This window comes from Arachis stenosperma, chromosome 10 (assembly GCF_014773155.1).
Source record: "Arachis stenosperma cultivar V10309 chromosome 10, arast.V10309.gnm1.PFL2, whole genome shotgun sequence".
In the NCBI taxonomy this organism is placed as follows: domain Eukaryota; kingdom Viridiplantae; phylum Streptophyta; class Magnoliopsida; order Fabales; family Fabaceae; genus Arachis; species Arachis stenosperma.
This window is the reverse complement of record NC_080386.1, coordinates 72,650,945-72,667,384: the sequence shown is the minus strand read 5'-3', so window position 1 is coordinate 72,667,384 and position 16,440 is coordinate 72,650,945. Positions and strand designations below refer to the sequence as shown.

At 41.0% G+C, this 16,440-nt stretch overlaps 1 protein-coding gene across 1 annotated transcript in view; it reads left to right on the top strand.

Annotated features, from left to right (window-relative positions):
- Positions 1-6,782: 6,782 nt before the first annotated feature.
- LOC130957224 (uncharacterized) overlaps positions 6,783-16,440 on the top strand; it is a 28,563-nt gene continuing 18,905 nt past the window's right edge. The window contains exon 1 of the mRNA XM_057884094.1: positions 6,783-6,965. Within this exon, the coding sequence (XP_057740077.1) occupies positions 6,783-6,965 (183 nt within the window). The remainder of the gene's footprint in view (positions 6,966-16,440) is intronic.

Sequence of the window (16,440 nt, the reverse complement as noted above, 5' to 3'; positions counted from 1 at the left end):
ACATCTTCTACTATGGGCTTACAGAAAAAGCTCAGATTTCTCTAGACCACTCAGCTGGTGGATCTATACACATGAGAAAAACAATTGAAGAAGCTCAAGAGCTTATTGATACAGTTGCCAGAAATCAGCATCTGTACCTAAGCAGTGAATCCTCTATGAAAGAAGAAGCTAAAACAGCAACTGCAGAACTCAGTCCAGTGGATCAGGCTAATGAATTCAATCAGCAATTAGATTTTCTAACTCAGCAGCTAGCCGAATTCAAGGAAATATTACAGGAAACAAGAATGGCTAACAGGAACATGGAAGTACAATTAAAGCAGACAGAAAAGCAACTGTCAAAACAAATAACAGAAGAATGCCAAGCAGTTCAATTAAGAAGTGGGAAAACATTAAATACCTCACTTCAAAGCAGCAGGAAACCAAGAAATGAACAAGAGGATACTCAAAATCTCTCTGGGGACAATCAGAGCCCAGAAAAGAACAAAGCTGGCGCTGAACGCCCAGACCATGCTCATTCCTGGCGTTCGACGCCAGAAACAAGCATGGATCCGGCGTTGAACGCCCAAAGGGAGCATGGTTCTGGCGTTCAAACGCCAGTAACAAACAAGGAAGTGGCGTCTAACGCCACTCCAGCTCCCACCACTAGCATTCAAATGCCAGTGGGGAATCAGTCACATACAAGTACTGACCTTTCTAAAAAGGCTTCCCAACCCACTTCTATAGGTAATAAACCTGCAGCAACTAAGGTTGAGGAATACAAAGCCAAAATGCCTTATCCTCAAAAACTCCGCCAAGCGGAACAAGATAAGCAATTTGCCCGCTTTGCAGACTATCTCAGGACTCTTGAAATAAAGATTCCGTTTGCAGAAGCACTTGAGCAAATACCCTCTTATGCTAAGTTCATGAAAGAGATCTTAAGTCATAAGAAGGATTGGAGGGAAACTGAAAAAGTTTACCTCACTGAAGAATGCAGTGCAGTCATTCTAAAAAGCTTGCCTGAGAAGCTTAAAGATCCTGGGAGCTTTATGATACCATGCACATTAGAGGGGACTTGCACCAAGCAAGCTTTATGTGATCTTGGGGCAAGTATCAATCTAATACCTGCATCTACTATCAGAAAGCTTGGTTTAACTGAAGAAATCAAACCAACCAGGATATGTCTTCAACTTGCTGATGGCTCCATTAAATACCCATCAGGCGTGATCGAGGACATGATTGTCAAGGTTGGGCCATTTGCCTTTCCTACTGACTTTGTGGTGCTGGAAATGGAGGAGCACAAGAGTGCAACTCTCATTCTAGGAAGACCTTTCCTAGCAACTGGCCGGACCCTCATTGACGTCCAAAAAGGAGAAGTAACCTTGAGAGTCAATGAGGAGGAGTTCAAGTTGAATGTTGTCAAAGCAATGCAATATCCAGACACCCAAAATGACTGCATGAGTGTTGATATTATTGACTCTCTGGTAAGAGAGGTCAATATGGCGGAGAGTCTCGAATCAGAGCTAGAGGACATCTTTAAAGACGTCCAGCCTGATCTGGAGGAGTCAGAGAAAATAGTGGAACCTCTAAAAATCCCTCAGGAAGAGGAGAAACCTCCTAAACCCGAGCTCAAACCATTACCACCTTCCCTAAAATATGCATTTCTGGGAGAAGGTGAAACCTTTCCTGTAATTATAAGCTCTACCTTAGAGCCACAGGAAGAGGAAGCACTAATTCAAGTGCTAAGGACGCACAAGACAGCTCTTGGGTGGTCCATTAGTGATCTTAAGGGCATTAGCCCAGCCAGATGCATGCACAAAATCTTGCTGGAGGATGACGCCAAGCCAGTGGTTCAACCACAAAGGCGGAAGAATCCAGCTATGAAAGAAGTGGTGCAGAAAGAGGTCACTAAATTACTAGAGGCTGGGATTATTTATCCTATTTCTGACAGCCCCTGGGTGAGCCCTGTCCAAGTTGTCCCTAAGAAGGGTGGCATGACAGTAATTCATAATGAAAAAAATGAATTGGTTCCGACAAGAACAGTTACAGGGTGGCGTATGTGTATTGATTATAGAAGGCTCAATACAGCCACCAGAAAGGATCATTTTCCTTTACCATTCATAGACCAGATGCTAGAAAGACTAGCAGGTCATGAGTACTACTGCTTCCTGGATGGATATTCAGGTTATAATCAAATTGCAGTAGATCCCCAGGATCACGAGAAAACGGCATTCACATGCCCATCTGGAGTGTTTGCATACAGAAGGATGCCATTTGGCCTGTGCAATGCACCTGCAACCTTTCAGAGGTGCATGCTCTCAATTTTCTCTGATATGGTGGAAAAATTCTTGGAAGTCTTCATGGATGACTTTTCAGTATTTGGAGACTCATTCAGCTCCTGCCTTAACCATTTAGCACTTGATGTGTGGAAAATGATCCAACACAAACTTGATGTGTGGAAAATGATCCAACACAAAACTCACCGGCAAGTGTACCGGGTCGCATCAAGTAATAATAACTCACATGAGTGAGGTCGATCCCACAGGGATTGAAGGATTGAGCAATTTTAGTTTAGTGGGTGGTTTAGTCAAGCAAATCAAGTGTTGGTTGAGTGATTTGTGCTTAACAGAAAGTAAATGACAGTAAATGTAAAAGGGGGAAAGGGAAATGGGCAGTAAATTGGAGAGCAAGAAAGAAAAATTGCAGAATCTTAAAGAACAAGAAACTAAATAACTGAAACTTAAAGTGCAAGAAAGGTAAATTGCAGTAACTTAAATGGCAAGTAATGTAAATTGCTTGAATGTAAAAGGGAATTGAGGAATGGGATTGCAGGATCTAAACGAAGGAAAAGTAAATTGCAGTAATGAAGGTAGCAGAAATTGAATTGGATGCAAACAGAAATTTAAACAGCAAGGAAATTAAAATGCAGTAAGGTTCATAGAAGAACCAAAAGTGATCTCAGGATCCCAAGGGCTTAGGTAGCAGAGCCTAAAACCCAATTTCCTTCCCAGATCTGAATGAACTAAGCAATTGACAGAAAATGAAAGAAGAAGTAATAGAAGAACCGACTTGAAAGTGAATTATGCAGAAAACAAATTTAAACAGAGCTAGAATGGGAATTGGGACAGAATTTCCCCAATTTCACACATCCACAACTCAGAAAACAGAAGAGTAGAATTGCCCAAGGGAATTGAGGAAGGAGATCAATCAATTCTCCCTTGAACCTCTGAAGTCTCGGCCAATTCTCTCAAGAACAATTCCAAGAGAGTCAAAGCTCCAAAGGAATGTGAAAGTGAAAATTCAAAAGCCAAGGTAAAAGTAAAAATTCAAAAGTGAGCATAAAGGTCCTAATTACATCAAACTAAGTCCTATTTATACACTTTCTATTCTTGGATAATGGGATTTGGATGGGCTTTTGGATTGGTGAAGAAATGAATTCAAATTAATTTTTAATTTGAATTTTGGCCCAAAAACCACTCCCAGGAGGCTGCCCTGCCCTTGTGGAGGGCAGGGCAGAAAATTGATGCATGGTGGTGTGATTTGGTGCGGCCTTGGTGCTTGTGATGCGAGTCTGTGCGCGCCAGAGGCTGCCCTGCCCGCGCCAAGGGCAGGGCGGGAAAGTTGGTGCTGCCAAGGTTGAAGCGTGCGTGCGTTGGTGCTGCCAGAGAAGGAATTTGGTGCGCCAGGAAAGGAAATTGGCGCGCGGGACGCGCGTTGGTGCTTTGGTGGCTGCCCTGCCCGCGCCAAGGGCAGGGCAGGATCGGTTTGGTGCGCCAGGGAAGGAACGCGCGCGCCAGGATCGTGCCAAGGAAGGAATTGGTGCGCCAGGAAGCAATTTTGGTGCGCCAGAAAATTTTGTGTGGTGCGCTATTCCAATTGCTGCCCTGCCCGCGCCAAGGGCAGGGCAGGATCCTTCCTTCACGTCGTGGGTTCGATCCTGGGAGGAAGCAAACACGCTAGTTATTTTCTTGGTTTCTTGGCACCATAGTCACCCTTAGTTCTTGGCTTCCTCATGGTCCCTTGTTCGAAACTTGTAGCTTGCATGGGTGTCATTTTCCCTTGAATTTCTTTCCTCATGGAGCCCGATCCTGCTCTCCACAAGGGCAGGGCAGAAATTGCTTCTCTTGGTTCCAAGGCATCATTTTGTGCTCTGCCCTTTGGAGTGGGCAGGGCAGAGTTGCCTTTGCTTGCTTGGTCACTTAATGCTGCCCTCCTAGAGGGCATTCTGCCCTTGTGGAGGGCAAGGTTGCTTCCTCCATTGTGATGCGGCACGCTATTTCTTGATTCGGCCACGCTTTCCTTTTCTTGGCTACACTTTTTATGCCACGCTTTTTATTTTCTTTTCTTTTCTTCACCTATAATAAACCAAACAACCACTCAAAGTATCACTAAATTCAAGAGGCTTATAAATCAATTAAAATGCAATTAAAATTAGCTCAAACCTCAATGATTAACATTAAATTCATAGTGGTTGCTTGATTTATAGAAGTTATGCATTTTCACTCCAAATCACTAACTTTAGATGCAAGAAAGTGCATAAATGCTAACAAAACAAGTGAAATTAGCTTGAAAAATGGGTATATGATGACTTGTCATCACAACACCAAACTTAAACCTTGCTTGTCCCCAAGCAAGCATCAAAACTAAGAGTAAATGATGTGAATAAGAAAAGAACACAAATCCTTATTATGCAGATAGCAGAACTTCAATTTATGGGGCATTTATGCAGACAATGATACTCACTTATTGTTGCTGCTGCATAATACACATTTTGCATCAAAGGTTTGCTAAACTTGCTGTCATAAGACTCACCTTTTGATTACTCCCTTGGTAACTTTTCTTGGCTTACAATGCTTTAACAAGCTTTTTATTCTTTTAGAGGTTGGGTGTTAAATGTTGCAGCTTAGCCTTTGGCTTCATTTTCTTTTATTTTGCTCAACATCTTTCCACCACAGACACTTAGCTCACTAATTCTTCCTAGGATCATTGATGCCCAGCATCTCTTTGGATCACTAAGTGCTTTGTATCTAAGTTGCTCTTTATTGTGGATTTTCAATTGGCCATCCCAAATCAGTTGATCTAAGTGACCGGGTTTCAAAATACCCCTTAGAATTTACTCATCCAAGCAGATCTCAGTACAAGAACACCACAGGCATTTGTCCTAAGGTTCAAACCATTGGTGTCCAACCTTTATTCTTTGTTTTTTTTCTTGCCATTTTGGCTTTTTCCTTCCTTTTTCTTTCTGTTTTTGTTACCAAGGGTTGTTTCATTATTGATAGGAGTCTTTGTAACAGCAAGCTAACTTACAATTGAATGGGAATGATATTATGCAACATTTATTTCATGAGTTATGCATTTAATCAAACACATGTGCCACCACTAACTTCCATTCATACTCATGCAACATTGGATATTTTACTTTTCAATTCAAACCAAACTCTTTTATTTAAGCATATGGGAAACAAAGCAATATTTAAAGCTAAGTGATGGATACAAGCATTGTGCAGACTTGGCATTTTCACAAACAATTTCACTTGTAGCTAAATGAACACTTTAGCAAGAAATACAATGGCTTCCAGATTTGAAACATCACACAGCAGCAAGGATTAAGTTCAGATACAATCTTTGAAGTTGCAGCCCTTTGATTTTTCTTTCTGCTATGTCCTCTTTGAGTTACAATGCATAATGTCTTCAAATGTTGGCTTATATCCTGCATAGTTCTCAAAGTTGCTTGATTCTCAAGCCCTTAATTACATGGTTAGTAAGCATAATACTGAGTGTGGCTCTTGAATTGATTTTGGTGTATGAACACCAAACTTAATTGTTTTGCCACTGTCTCAGATGTACCAAATTAACCATAAGTGAAACCATGTATCCTTGCTATAGGTTAAATGAAACAAAAGCTAGAAAACAATTTAACAGTTGAATAATATGTTTGCTTGCTTGGAGCTAGAATCATGCAAGAGATGAGAATGTGTTAAATGAAATTTTTGGTGGAACACCAAACTTAAAAGTTCTCATTCTCCCTCAAATTGTTTTGGTGTGCAACACCAAACTTAGCTCCTTGCAACACATACCAATTGTTCAACATTTTTATTGAAAACAAGCTATGAAAAGAAACTACCTCAGGTTGGGTTGCCTCCCAACAAGCGCTCTTTTATTGTCATTAGCTTGACATCTTCATTTTCTGCTCATCATGGGGGTTGAAAATCATAGTGCCTTAGCTTGTCTATCTTCACTGTGAATTTCCTTCCGGTTTCCTCTTTGATGACTTCTATAGATTCTTGTGGAAGGATCTTGGTCACAGTGTAGTGTTCATGCAACTGTGGGGACACCTTCGTGGCTTGACTATTGATCATCACTCGATCCCCTAGTGAAAACTTTCCAGTGGAGATTTTCTGCTTGTCTTTGGTTTTCTCTGATGTCTCTTTTTGAAGGAATTCTTTGTTGTGCTTTTCTTGACTGGTACTTCCTTTTTCATTGTCTCCTATGATCCTTTTCCATCCTTCCTTCTTTGTAGCATCTTCGTTATTGGTTGGTCTATCTTTACTGGTTTTGAAGAAAGTATTTGGTTTCTTCTCTCCCATTTCTGCGAAGTGCTTTGCCACTTGGGCTATCTGCTTCTCAAGTCCTCTCATTAACATCTCTTGGTTCCTAGTTGTTTCCTCTTGATGTTTCATCATTCTCTCCATTAGGATCTCCAAGTTTGTGATTCTTTGAGAGTCTTGTAAGGTCGGATGGTTATGGCATGTTAAAGGTGGGAAGGGTGAGTGTGGTGGCGGCATGTAGTGGTTGTTATTGCTGTAATGGTGTTTTTGATGGTTTATGAAGTTCAGGTTGTTGTAATGGAATTCTCTTGGTCTGTGATTTTGGTACTCACCCCTTCTCCAGTTAAGATGGGTTTGGAAGTGTCTGTGTTGTGGGTATTGGCTTTGGGTGGTATTAGTGGGTGGGGGATGTTGGTTGGTTGTGGTCATGGAATTGTCCTGGTAGCAACTTCCTTGTTCTTGATGTTGAGACTCCCTCATTCTAAGATAAGAATGAGGTCTCCATGGTGGAAATTTAGCATTTACTGTAGCAGACAACTCTATGTTTTGCTGCGGTTGATGGTGCATCTGTTTGTTTTGGTCCTTGAACGCATTCACCTCTTCAGTATTTTCCACTTCTTTTTCTGAGCTTGCATTATGTGGTTTCTCAGATGGATGTTGGTTGCTGACTCCTTTGTCATTGAAGTCAGTGATTCCTTGAGCATTTGTTGTTGCTTTGAGCAAGCCATCTGAGAAATAGTCCACTGCTTTTCTTGTTTCTGGGGTTAATCCTTCATAGAAAGCTCGGAAGCCTACTTTATCAGTTGCTTTCTTGTATCTCTCCCAGGCCTTGAAGAGTGGTTCTTCATTTCCTTGTGTGAATAGATGTTCCTCCTCTTTCAGCTGGATGATCTGTTTGGATGAGGTAAATTTGGCCAGGAATTTGGTGACCAAATCATCCCAACTAGTGATACTTCCTTGGGGAAAAGTTTCAAACCATTGTGCAGCTTCACCCTTCAATGAGAAGGGAAATAACAGAATCTTATAAGTGTCACGATCTGATCCATCGGTTCTGACTGCATTACAGGTCTTTAGGAAAGTGGTTATGTGCTGCTGAGGATCTTCCGATGGACTTCCATCAAAAGAATAATTGTTCTTGATGAGTGTAATGAGGGGTGGCTTCATATCACGATCTCATTTGTCTGTAGGGACTTGATTTCCTGTGATATGCAATCAACCAGCAACCACACACTTGAGAATTAGATACAGTTTACTTGAGGTAATTTGTTAGTGAGTTAATTGAGGCAATCTCTCAAACAGTTAGTGTGTTAGCAAGAGTTAGAATAACAGAAAAGAAAAAGTGCTTAATCTAGACCTCCACTTCACTTAATCATTGTCAATCTATTTCAATCCCCGGCAACGGCGCCAAAAACTTGATGTGTGGAAAATGATCCAACACAAAACTCACCGGCAAGTGTACCGGGTCGCATCAAGTAATAATAACTCACATGAGTGAGGTCGATCCCACAGGGATTGAAGGATTGAGCAATTTTAGTTTAGTGGGTGGTTTAGTCAAGCAAATCAAGTGTTGGTTGAGTGATTTGTGCTTAACAGAAAGTAAATGACAGTAAATGTAAAAGGGGGAAAGGGAAATGGGCAGTAAATTGGAGAGCAAGAAAGAAAAATTGCAGAATCTTAAAGAACAAGAAACTAAATAACTGAAACTTAAAGTGCAAGAAAGGTAAATTGCAGTAACTTAAATGGCAAGTAATGTAAATTGCTTGAATGTAAAAGGGAATTGAGGAATGGGATTGCAGGATCTAAACGAAGGAAAAGTAAATTGCAGTAATGAAGGTAGCAGAAATTGAATTGGATGCAAACAGAAATTTAAACAGCAAGGAAATTAAAATGCAGTAAGGTTCATAGAAGAACCAAAAGTGATCTCAGGATCCCAAGGGCTTAGGTAGCAGAGCCTAAAACCCAATTTCCTTCCCAGATCTGAATGAACTAAGCAATTGACAGAAAATGAAAGAAGAAGTAATAGAAGAACCGACTTGAAAGTGAATTATGCAGAAAACAAATTTAAACAGAGCTAGAATGGGAATTGGGACAGAATTTCCCCAATTTCACACATCCACAACTCAGAAAACAGAAGAGTAGAATTGCCCAAGGGAATTGAGGAAGGAGATCAATCAATTCTCCCTTGAACCTCTGAAGTCTCGGCCAATTCTCTCAAGAACAATTCCAAGAGAGTCAAAGCTCCAAAGGAATGTGAAAGTGAAAATTCAAAAGCCAAGGTAAAAGTAAAAATTCAAAAGTGAGCATAAAGGTCCTAATTACATCAAACTAAGTCCTATTTATACACTTTCTATTCTTGGATAATGGGATTTGGATGGGCTTTTGGATTGGTGAAGAAATGAATTCAAATCAATTTTTAATTTGAATTTTGGCCCAAAAACCACTCCCAGGAGGCTGCCCTGCCCTTGTGGAGGGCAGGGCAGAAAATTGATGCATGGTGGTGTGATTTGGTGTGGCCTTGGTGCTTGTGATGCGAGTCTGTGCGCGCCAGAGGCTGCCCTGCCCGCGCCAAGGGCAGGGCGGGAAAGTTGGTGCTGCCAAGGTTGAAGCGTGCGTGCGTTGGTGCTGCCAGAGAAGGAATTTGGTGCGCCAGGAAAGGAAATTGGCGCGCGGGACGCGCGTTGGTGCTTTGGTGGCTGCCCTGCCCGCGCCAAGGGCAGGGCATGATCGGTTTGGTGCGCCAGGGAAGGAACGCGCGCGCCAGGATCGTGCCAAGGAAGGAATTGGTGCGCCAGGAAGCAATTTTGGTGCGCCAGAAAATTTTGTGTGGTGCGCTATTCCAATTGCTGCCCTGCCCGCGCCAAGGGCAGGGCAGGATCCTTCCTTCACGTCGTGGGTTCGATCCTGGGAGGAAGCAAACACGCTAGTTATTTTCTTGGTTTCTTGGCACCATAGTCACCCTTAGTTCTTGGCTTCCTCATGGTCCCTTGTTCGAAACTTGTAGCTTGCATGGGTGTCATTTTCCCTTGAATTTCTTTCCTCATGGAGCCCGATCCTGCTCTCCACAAGGGCAGGGCAGAAATTGCTTCTCTTGGTTCCAAGGCATCATTTTGTGCTCTGCCCTTTGGAGTGGGCAGGGCAGAGTTGCCTTTGCTTGCTTGGTCACTTAATGCTGCCCTCCTAGAGGGCATTCTGCCCTTGTGGAGGGCAAGGTTGCTTCCTCCATTGTGATGCGGCACGCTATTTCTTGATTCGGCCACGCTTTCCTTTTCTTGGCTACACTTTTTATGCCACGCTTTTTATTTTCTTTTCTTTTCTTCACCTATAATAAACCAAACAACCACTCAAAGTATCACTAAATTCAAGAGGCTTATAAATCAATTAAAATGCAATTAAAATTAGCTCAAACCTCAATGATTAACATTAAATTCATAGTGGTTGCTTGATTTATAGAAGTTATGCATTTTCACTCCAAATCACTAACTTAAGATGCAAGAAAGTGCATAAATGCTAACAAAACAAGTGAAATTAGCTTGAAAAATGGGTATATGATGACTTGTCATCAAGATTCATACCCAAAGAGTACAGTAGGGTGCAATCAAAGAAATTAATCACAGATGCAAAGTACTATCTTTGGGATGAACCATATCTCTTCAAGAGATGTGCAGACGGAGTAATCCGTAGATGTGTGCCTAAAGAGGAAGCACAGAAGATCCTTTGGCATTGCCATGGATCACAGTATAGAGGACATTTTGGAAGTGAGCGAACAGCCACAAGAGTCCTCCAAAGTGGCTTCTACTGGCCTACTCTATATAAAGATTCCCGAGCATTTGTGCTTAATTGTGACAGTTGCCAAAGATCAGGCAACCTACCTCACAGTTACGCTATGCCTCAACAAGGAATCTTGGAGATTGAGTTGTTTGATGTATGGGGTATTGACTTCATGGGACCTTTCCCACCATCATACTCAAACACTTATATTCTGGTGGCAGTGGATTATGTATCCAAATGGGTGGAGGCTATTGCAACACCCACTAATGACACTAAAACAGTGTTGAAATTCCTCCAGAAACATATCTTCAGCAGATTTGGTATCCCTATAGTGTTAATCAGTGATGGGGGCACTCATTTCTGTAATAAACAGCTTTACTCTGCTCTGGTACGTTATGGAGTCAACCACAGGGTAGCTACTCCATATCACCCACAAACTAATGGGCAAGCTGAAGTCTCAAATAGAGAACTCAAAAGAATCCTGGAACGGACTGTAATTAACCGTAGAAAGGATTGGGCAAGAAGCTTGGATGATGCTCTGTGGGCATACAGAACAGCATTTAAGACCCCTATAGGGACCTCTCCATACCAGCTTGTGTATGGAAAGGCATGTCACTTGCCAGTAGAACTGGAACACAAGGCCTACTGGGCAACCAGATTCCTAAACCTTGATGCCAAATTAGCTGGAGAAAAACGATTGCTCCAGTTAAATGAGCTAGAGGAATTTAGACTCAATGCTTTTGAGAATGCAAAAATTTACAAGGAGAAAGCAAAAAGATGGCATGATAAGAAATTGTCATCCAGAGTCTTTAAACCAGGGCAGAAAGTTCTGCTATTCAACTCTAGACTCAAATTATTCCCTGGGAAACTAAAATCCCGGTGGAGAGGTCCATATGTAATCACAAGCGTATCACCATATGGATACATAGAACTTCAGGATAGTGACTCTAACAAAAAGTTCATTGTTAATGGACAAAGAGTTAAACACTATCTTGAAGATCATTTCGAGCAAGAATGCTCAAGACTGAGACTTCATTGAAGATCAGTGACAGTCCAGCTAATGACATTAAAGAAGCGCTTGCTGGGAGGCAACCCAGCCATTTCCTAAGTTTATTTACTAATTAAATAAATTCTCTTTCTTTACAGGTTTAAGTTCAAGTATCTTCAAAGGTGAAATAGCAAATGGTTGAAGTCACAGAGTTACAGGGAAATTGGAAGCTTACTGGCGTGAAAAAGCCAGTAAGAAACACTTTTGGCGTCAAACGCCCAAAAGAAGCACCCACTGGGCGTTTAACGCCAGTAAGGGTAGCCATCTGGGCGTTAAACGCCAGAAAGGAGCATCTTCTGGGCGTTAAACGCCAGAAAGAAGCACCTTCTGGGCGTTTAACGCCAGTCTGCTAGCATCCTGGGCGTTCAGAAAAACGCCCAATAACAAAGGACTTCCTGGCGTTCAACGCCAGAAAGAAGCACCAGATGGGCGTTGAACGCCCAGGAGAAGCAACTATTGGGCGTTAAACGCCCAACACATGCATCATGTGGGCGTTTAACGCCAGGATGGTGGGAGGAGGTACAAATTTGTTTTTCTTTACAATTTTTCTAAACTTTTTATGTTTCAATTCATGATTTCTTGCATAAACATATTTCAAATTATCGTCCCTCACATTAGTGTTCTAAAAATCCTAATTTCTAAAATCCCTTTTTCAAAAATATCAATTGTATCTTAATCCATAAAGCCAAATTAATTTTCAATCCAATCAAACTCTTTAAATTTTGTTTTCAAAACTCAATCATCTCTTTAAAAATATCTTTTTCAAAATTAAAAATTCAAATCTATTTTTTTACATATGATTCATATCTTTTTCTTTTAAAATTATATCTTTTTCTAATCATATCTTTTAAAAATCATATCTTCTATCTTATCTCTTTCTTATTTTTCGAAAATATCCCACCCCCTCCCCATATATTGTGTTTGGCACCCCACTCTTCATCACCTTGCCACACTTGCTCTCTTCCTATCCATCTTCTTTCTTCTCTTTTGCTTGAGGACAAGCAAAGCTCTAAGTTTGGTGTGGTTATCCGTGATCACAAATTCATGGCCCCTAGAGGAAAGCAACCCACCCAAAGGGGCAAGAAAGAGAGTGCTCCAAAGCCCCTTTGGAATCAAGGAAAGTTCTTAACTAAAGAACATTCAGACCATTACTACAAGATAATGAGTCACAGATCAGTGATCCCGGAAGTCAGATTTGATCTGAAAGAAGATGAATATCCGGAGATCCAAGAGCAAATCCGAAACAGGCATTGGGAAATTCTGGCCAATCCTGAAACAAAAGTGGGAAGGAACATGGTTCAAGAGTTCTATGCTAATCTATGACAGACAGACAGGCAAAGACTAATTGGAGCTGCTCTCTTTGACCATCAGACCTTAGTCAGAGGAAAGATCATTCATACCAATTCTGACAAGATCAGGGAGATATTCAAGCTTCCTCAACTGAAGGATGACCCAGACTCCTTTAACAGGAGGATGATGAGGGTCAATAAAGGGCTGGACAAAGTTCTGGAGGATATATGCATCCCTGGAGCCAAGTGGACCACCAGTACGACTGGCGTCCCAGTTCAACCCAAAAGGGAAGATCTAAAACCAGTAGCCAGAGGCTGGCTGGATTTCATTGGGCGTTCCATATTGCCCACCAGCAACCGTTCTGAAGTAACCATCAAAAGAGCTGTCATGATTCACTGCATCATGTTGGGAAAAGAGGTAGAAGTCCATCAGCTGATCTCATGTGAGCTATATAAAATAGCAAACAGGAATTCTAAGGACGCTAGATTGGCCTACCCGAGCTTAATTTCTATGCTCTGCAAAGATGCTGGAGTAAAGATGGGAGTAACTGAATATATCCTAATTGAAAAACCCATTACTGGAATATCAATGGTCAGACAACAGCAACAAGATGATCCAACCAGGAAGAGAGCACAAGAAGCTATCCCAGAACTGCCTCAATTTGAATATTGGGAACATCTTGAAGCTTCTATTTCCAGATTGCAAGAAGCTATGGACCAAATAAAGGAAGAACAGAATAATCAAAGTAGCATGCTGTGCAAACTGCTTAAGGAACAGGAAGAGCAAGGGCGTGATCTAAGGGAGCTGAAGCGTCAAAAATTAATCCTTGAACAACACCCCAAGGATTAGAAGAGCATGCCCTCCTCAAAACAAAAGGTTGTTGAGTTCCAATTTTTCTGCTTTAACTTAGTGATAGTAGTATTATAGAAATTTACCTTAGGAGATATTTAGTAGTAATTAGTATGTTTATTTTGATTTTATTTCCAATTAAGCTGTAATTTATTTTTCTCATCATCATCAGGCATAAATAAAGTAGTAGAATTTTTTTTAGAATAAAGAAGTAATCTATATTTATGAGTTCTTAGTAATAAAGACTATAATTAGTTATATGTGGTGGCAATACTTTTTGTTCTCTGAATGAATGCTTGAACAGTGCATAAATTGTACCTTGAATTTGATGAATATTGGCTCTTGAAAGGATGAGGAACACGAAAATTATTATTGATGATCTGAAAAATCATGAAATTGATTCTTGAAGCAAGAAAAAGCAGTCAAAAAAAAAAAAAAACAAGCCATGAGCCCTAGGTAAGAGTAAAAAGGATCCAAGGCTTTGAGCATCACTGGATAGGAGGGCCCAAGGAAATAAAATCCAGGCCTAAGCGGCTGAACCAAGCTGTCCCTAACCATGTGCTTGTGGCATGCAGGTCCAAGTTACAAACTTGAGACTGAGTGGTTAAAGTCGTGATCCAAGGCAAACAGAGTGTGCTTAAGAGCTCTGGACACCTCTGACTGGGGACTTTAGCAAAGCTGAGTCACAATCTGAAAAGGTTCACCTAGTCATGTGTCTGTGGCATTTATGTATCCGGTGGTAATACTGGAAAACAAAGTGCTTAGGGCCACGGCCAAGACTCATAAAATAACTGTGTTCAAGAATCAACATACTACACTAGGAGAGTCAATAATACTATCTGAATTCTGAGTTCCTAAAGGATGCCAATCATTCTGAAATTCAAAAGGTACAGGGAAATGCCAAAACTGTTCAGAAACAAAAAGCTACAAGCCCCGCTCATCTAATAAGAATCGGAGCTTCATTTAAAACTCTGAAATATTATTACTTCTTAATTTCTGTTAAAACCTATTTTATTTATCTAGTTGCTTGAGGACAAGCAACAGTTTAAGTTTGGTGTTGTGATGAGCAGATATTTTATACGCTTTTTGGGGGTAATTTCATGTAGATTTTAGCATGTTTTACTTAGTTTTTAGTTAAATATTATTAGTTTTTAAGCAAAAATCATATTTCTGGACTTTACTATGAGTGTGTGTATTTTTCTGTGATTTCAGGTATTTTCTGGCTGAAATTGAGCAAGCTGAGCAAAAATCTGAGTTAGGCTGAAAAAGGACTGCTGATGCTGTTGGATCCTGACCTCCCTGTACTCGAAATGGATTTTCTGGAGCTACAGGAGTCCAATTGGCGCGCTCTCAACGGCGTTGGAAAGTAGACATCCAGAGCTTTCCAGCAATATATAATAGTTCATACTTTGCGCAAAGATAGACGACGTAACTTGGCGTTGAACGCCAAGTTCATGCTGCTGTCTGGAGTTAAACGCCAGAAAAACGTCATGATCCGGAGTTGAACGCCCAAAACACGTCATAACCTGGAGTTTAATGCCAAGAAAGGCCTCTACTCGTGAATAGCTTTAGTCTCAGCCCCAGCACACACCAAGTGGGCCCCAGAAGTGGATTTCTGCACCAATTATCTTTGTTTACTCATTTTTTTTGTAAACCTAGGCTACTAGTTTACTATTTAAACAACTTTTACAGACATTTCTTGTACCTCATGACATTTTCAGATCTGAATTACATACTTTTGACGGCATGAGTCTCTAAACTCCATTGTTGGGGGTGAGGAGCTCTGCAGCGTCTCGATGATTTAATACAATTCCTTTGTTTTTCATTCAAACACGCTTGTTCTTATCTAAGATGTTTATTCGCGCTTAATTATGAAGAAGGTGATGATCCGTGACACTCATCACCTTCCTCAATCCATGAACGTGTGCCTGACAACCACCTCCGTTCTACATCAGACTGAATGAATATCTCTTAGATTCCTTAATCAGAATCTTCGTGGTATAAGCCGGATTGATGGCAGCACTCATGAGAATCTGGAAAGTCTAAACCTTGTCTGTGGTATTCCGAGTAGGATTCCGGGATTGAATGACTGTGACGTGCTTCAAACTCCTGAGGGCTGGGCGTTAGTGACAGACGCAAAAGAATCAATGGATTCTATTCCAACCCGATTGAGAACCGACAGATGATTAGCCGTGCTGTGACAGAGCATAGGAACGTTTTCACTGAGAGGATGGGAAGTAGCCATTGACAACGGTGACACCCTACATAGAGCTTGCCATGGAAGGAGCCTTGCGTGTGTTGAAGGATTTCAAGGAAAAGTTGAAGTCAAAGGACAAAGCATCTCCAAAACTCCAACATATTCCCCAGTACTGCAAAACAAGTAACTCTATTGTTCTAGTTTATCTTTCCAATCAAATCTAATAATTCCAACTTACAATTTTAAACACTTTGACTTCTTACAATTAAATCCAAATAACCTTGTTGACATCCTAACTAAGATTAATAAAATAAATATTGATTGCTTCAAACCAATAATCTCCGTGGGATCGACCCTTACTCACGTAAGGTATTACTTGGACGACCCAGTGCACTTGCTGGTTAGTTGTGCGAATCACAAATTCGTGCACCACCCCTCTAAAAAGGATTCTTCAACCACTTCTATAAGGAACAAGCCTGCAGCAACTAAGGTTGAAGAATATAAAGCCAAGATTCCTTATCCTCAGAAACTCCGCCAAGCGGAGCAGGATAAGCAATTTGCCCGCTTTGCAGATTATCTAAGGACTCTTGAAATAAAGATTCCGTTTGCAGAGGCACTTGAGCAAATACCTTCTTATGCTAAGTTCATGAAAGAGATTTTAAGTCATAAGAAGGATTGGAGAGAAACTGAAAAAGTATTTCTCACTGAAGAATGCAGTGCAGTCATTCTGAAAAGCTTACCAGAAAAGCTTCAAGATCCAGGAA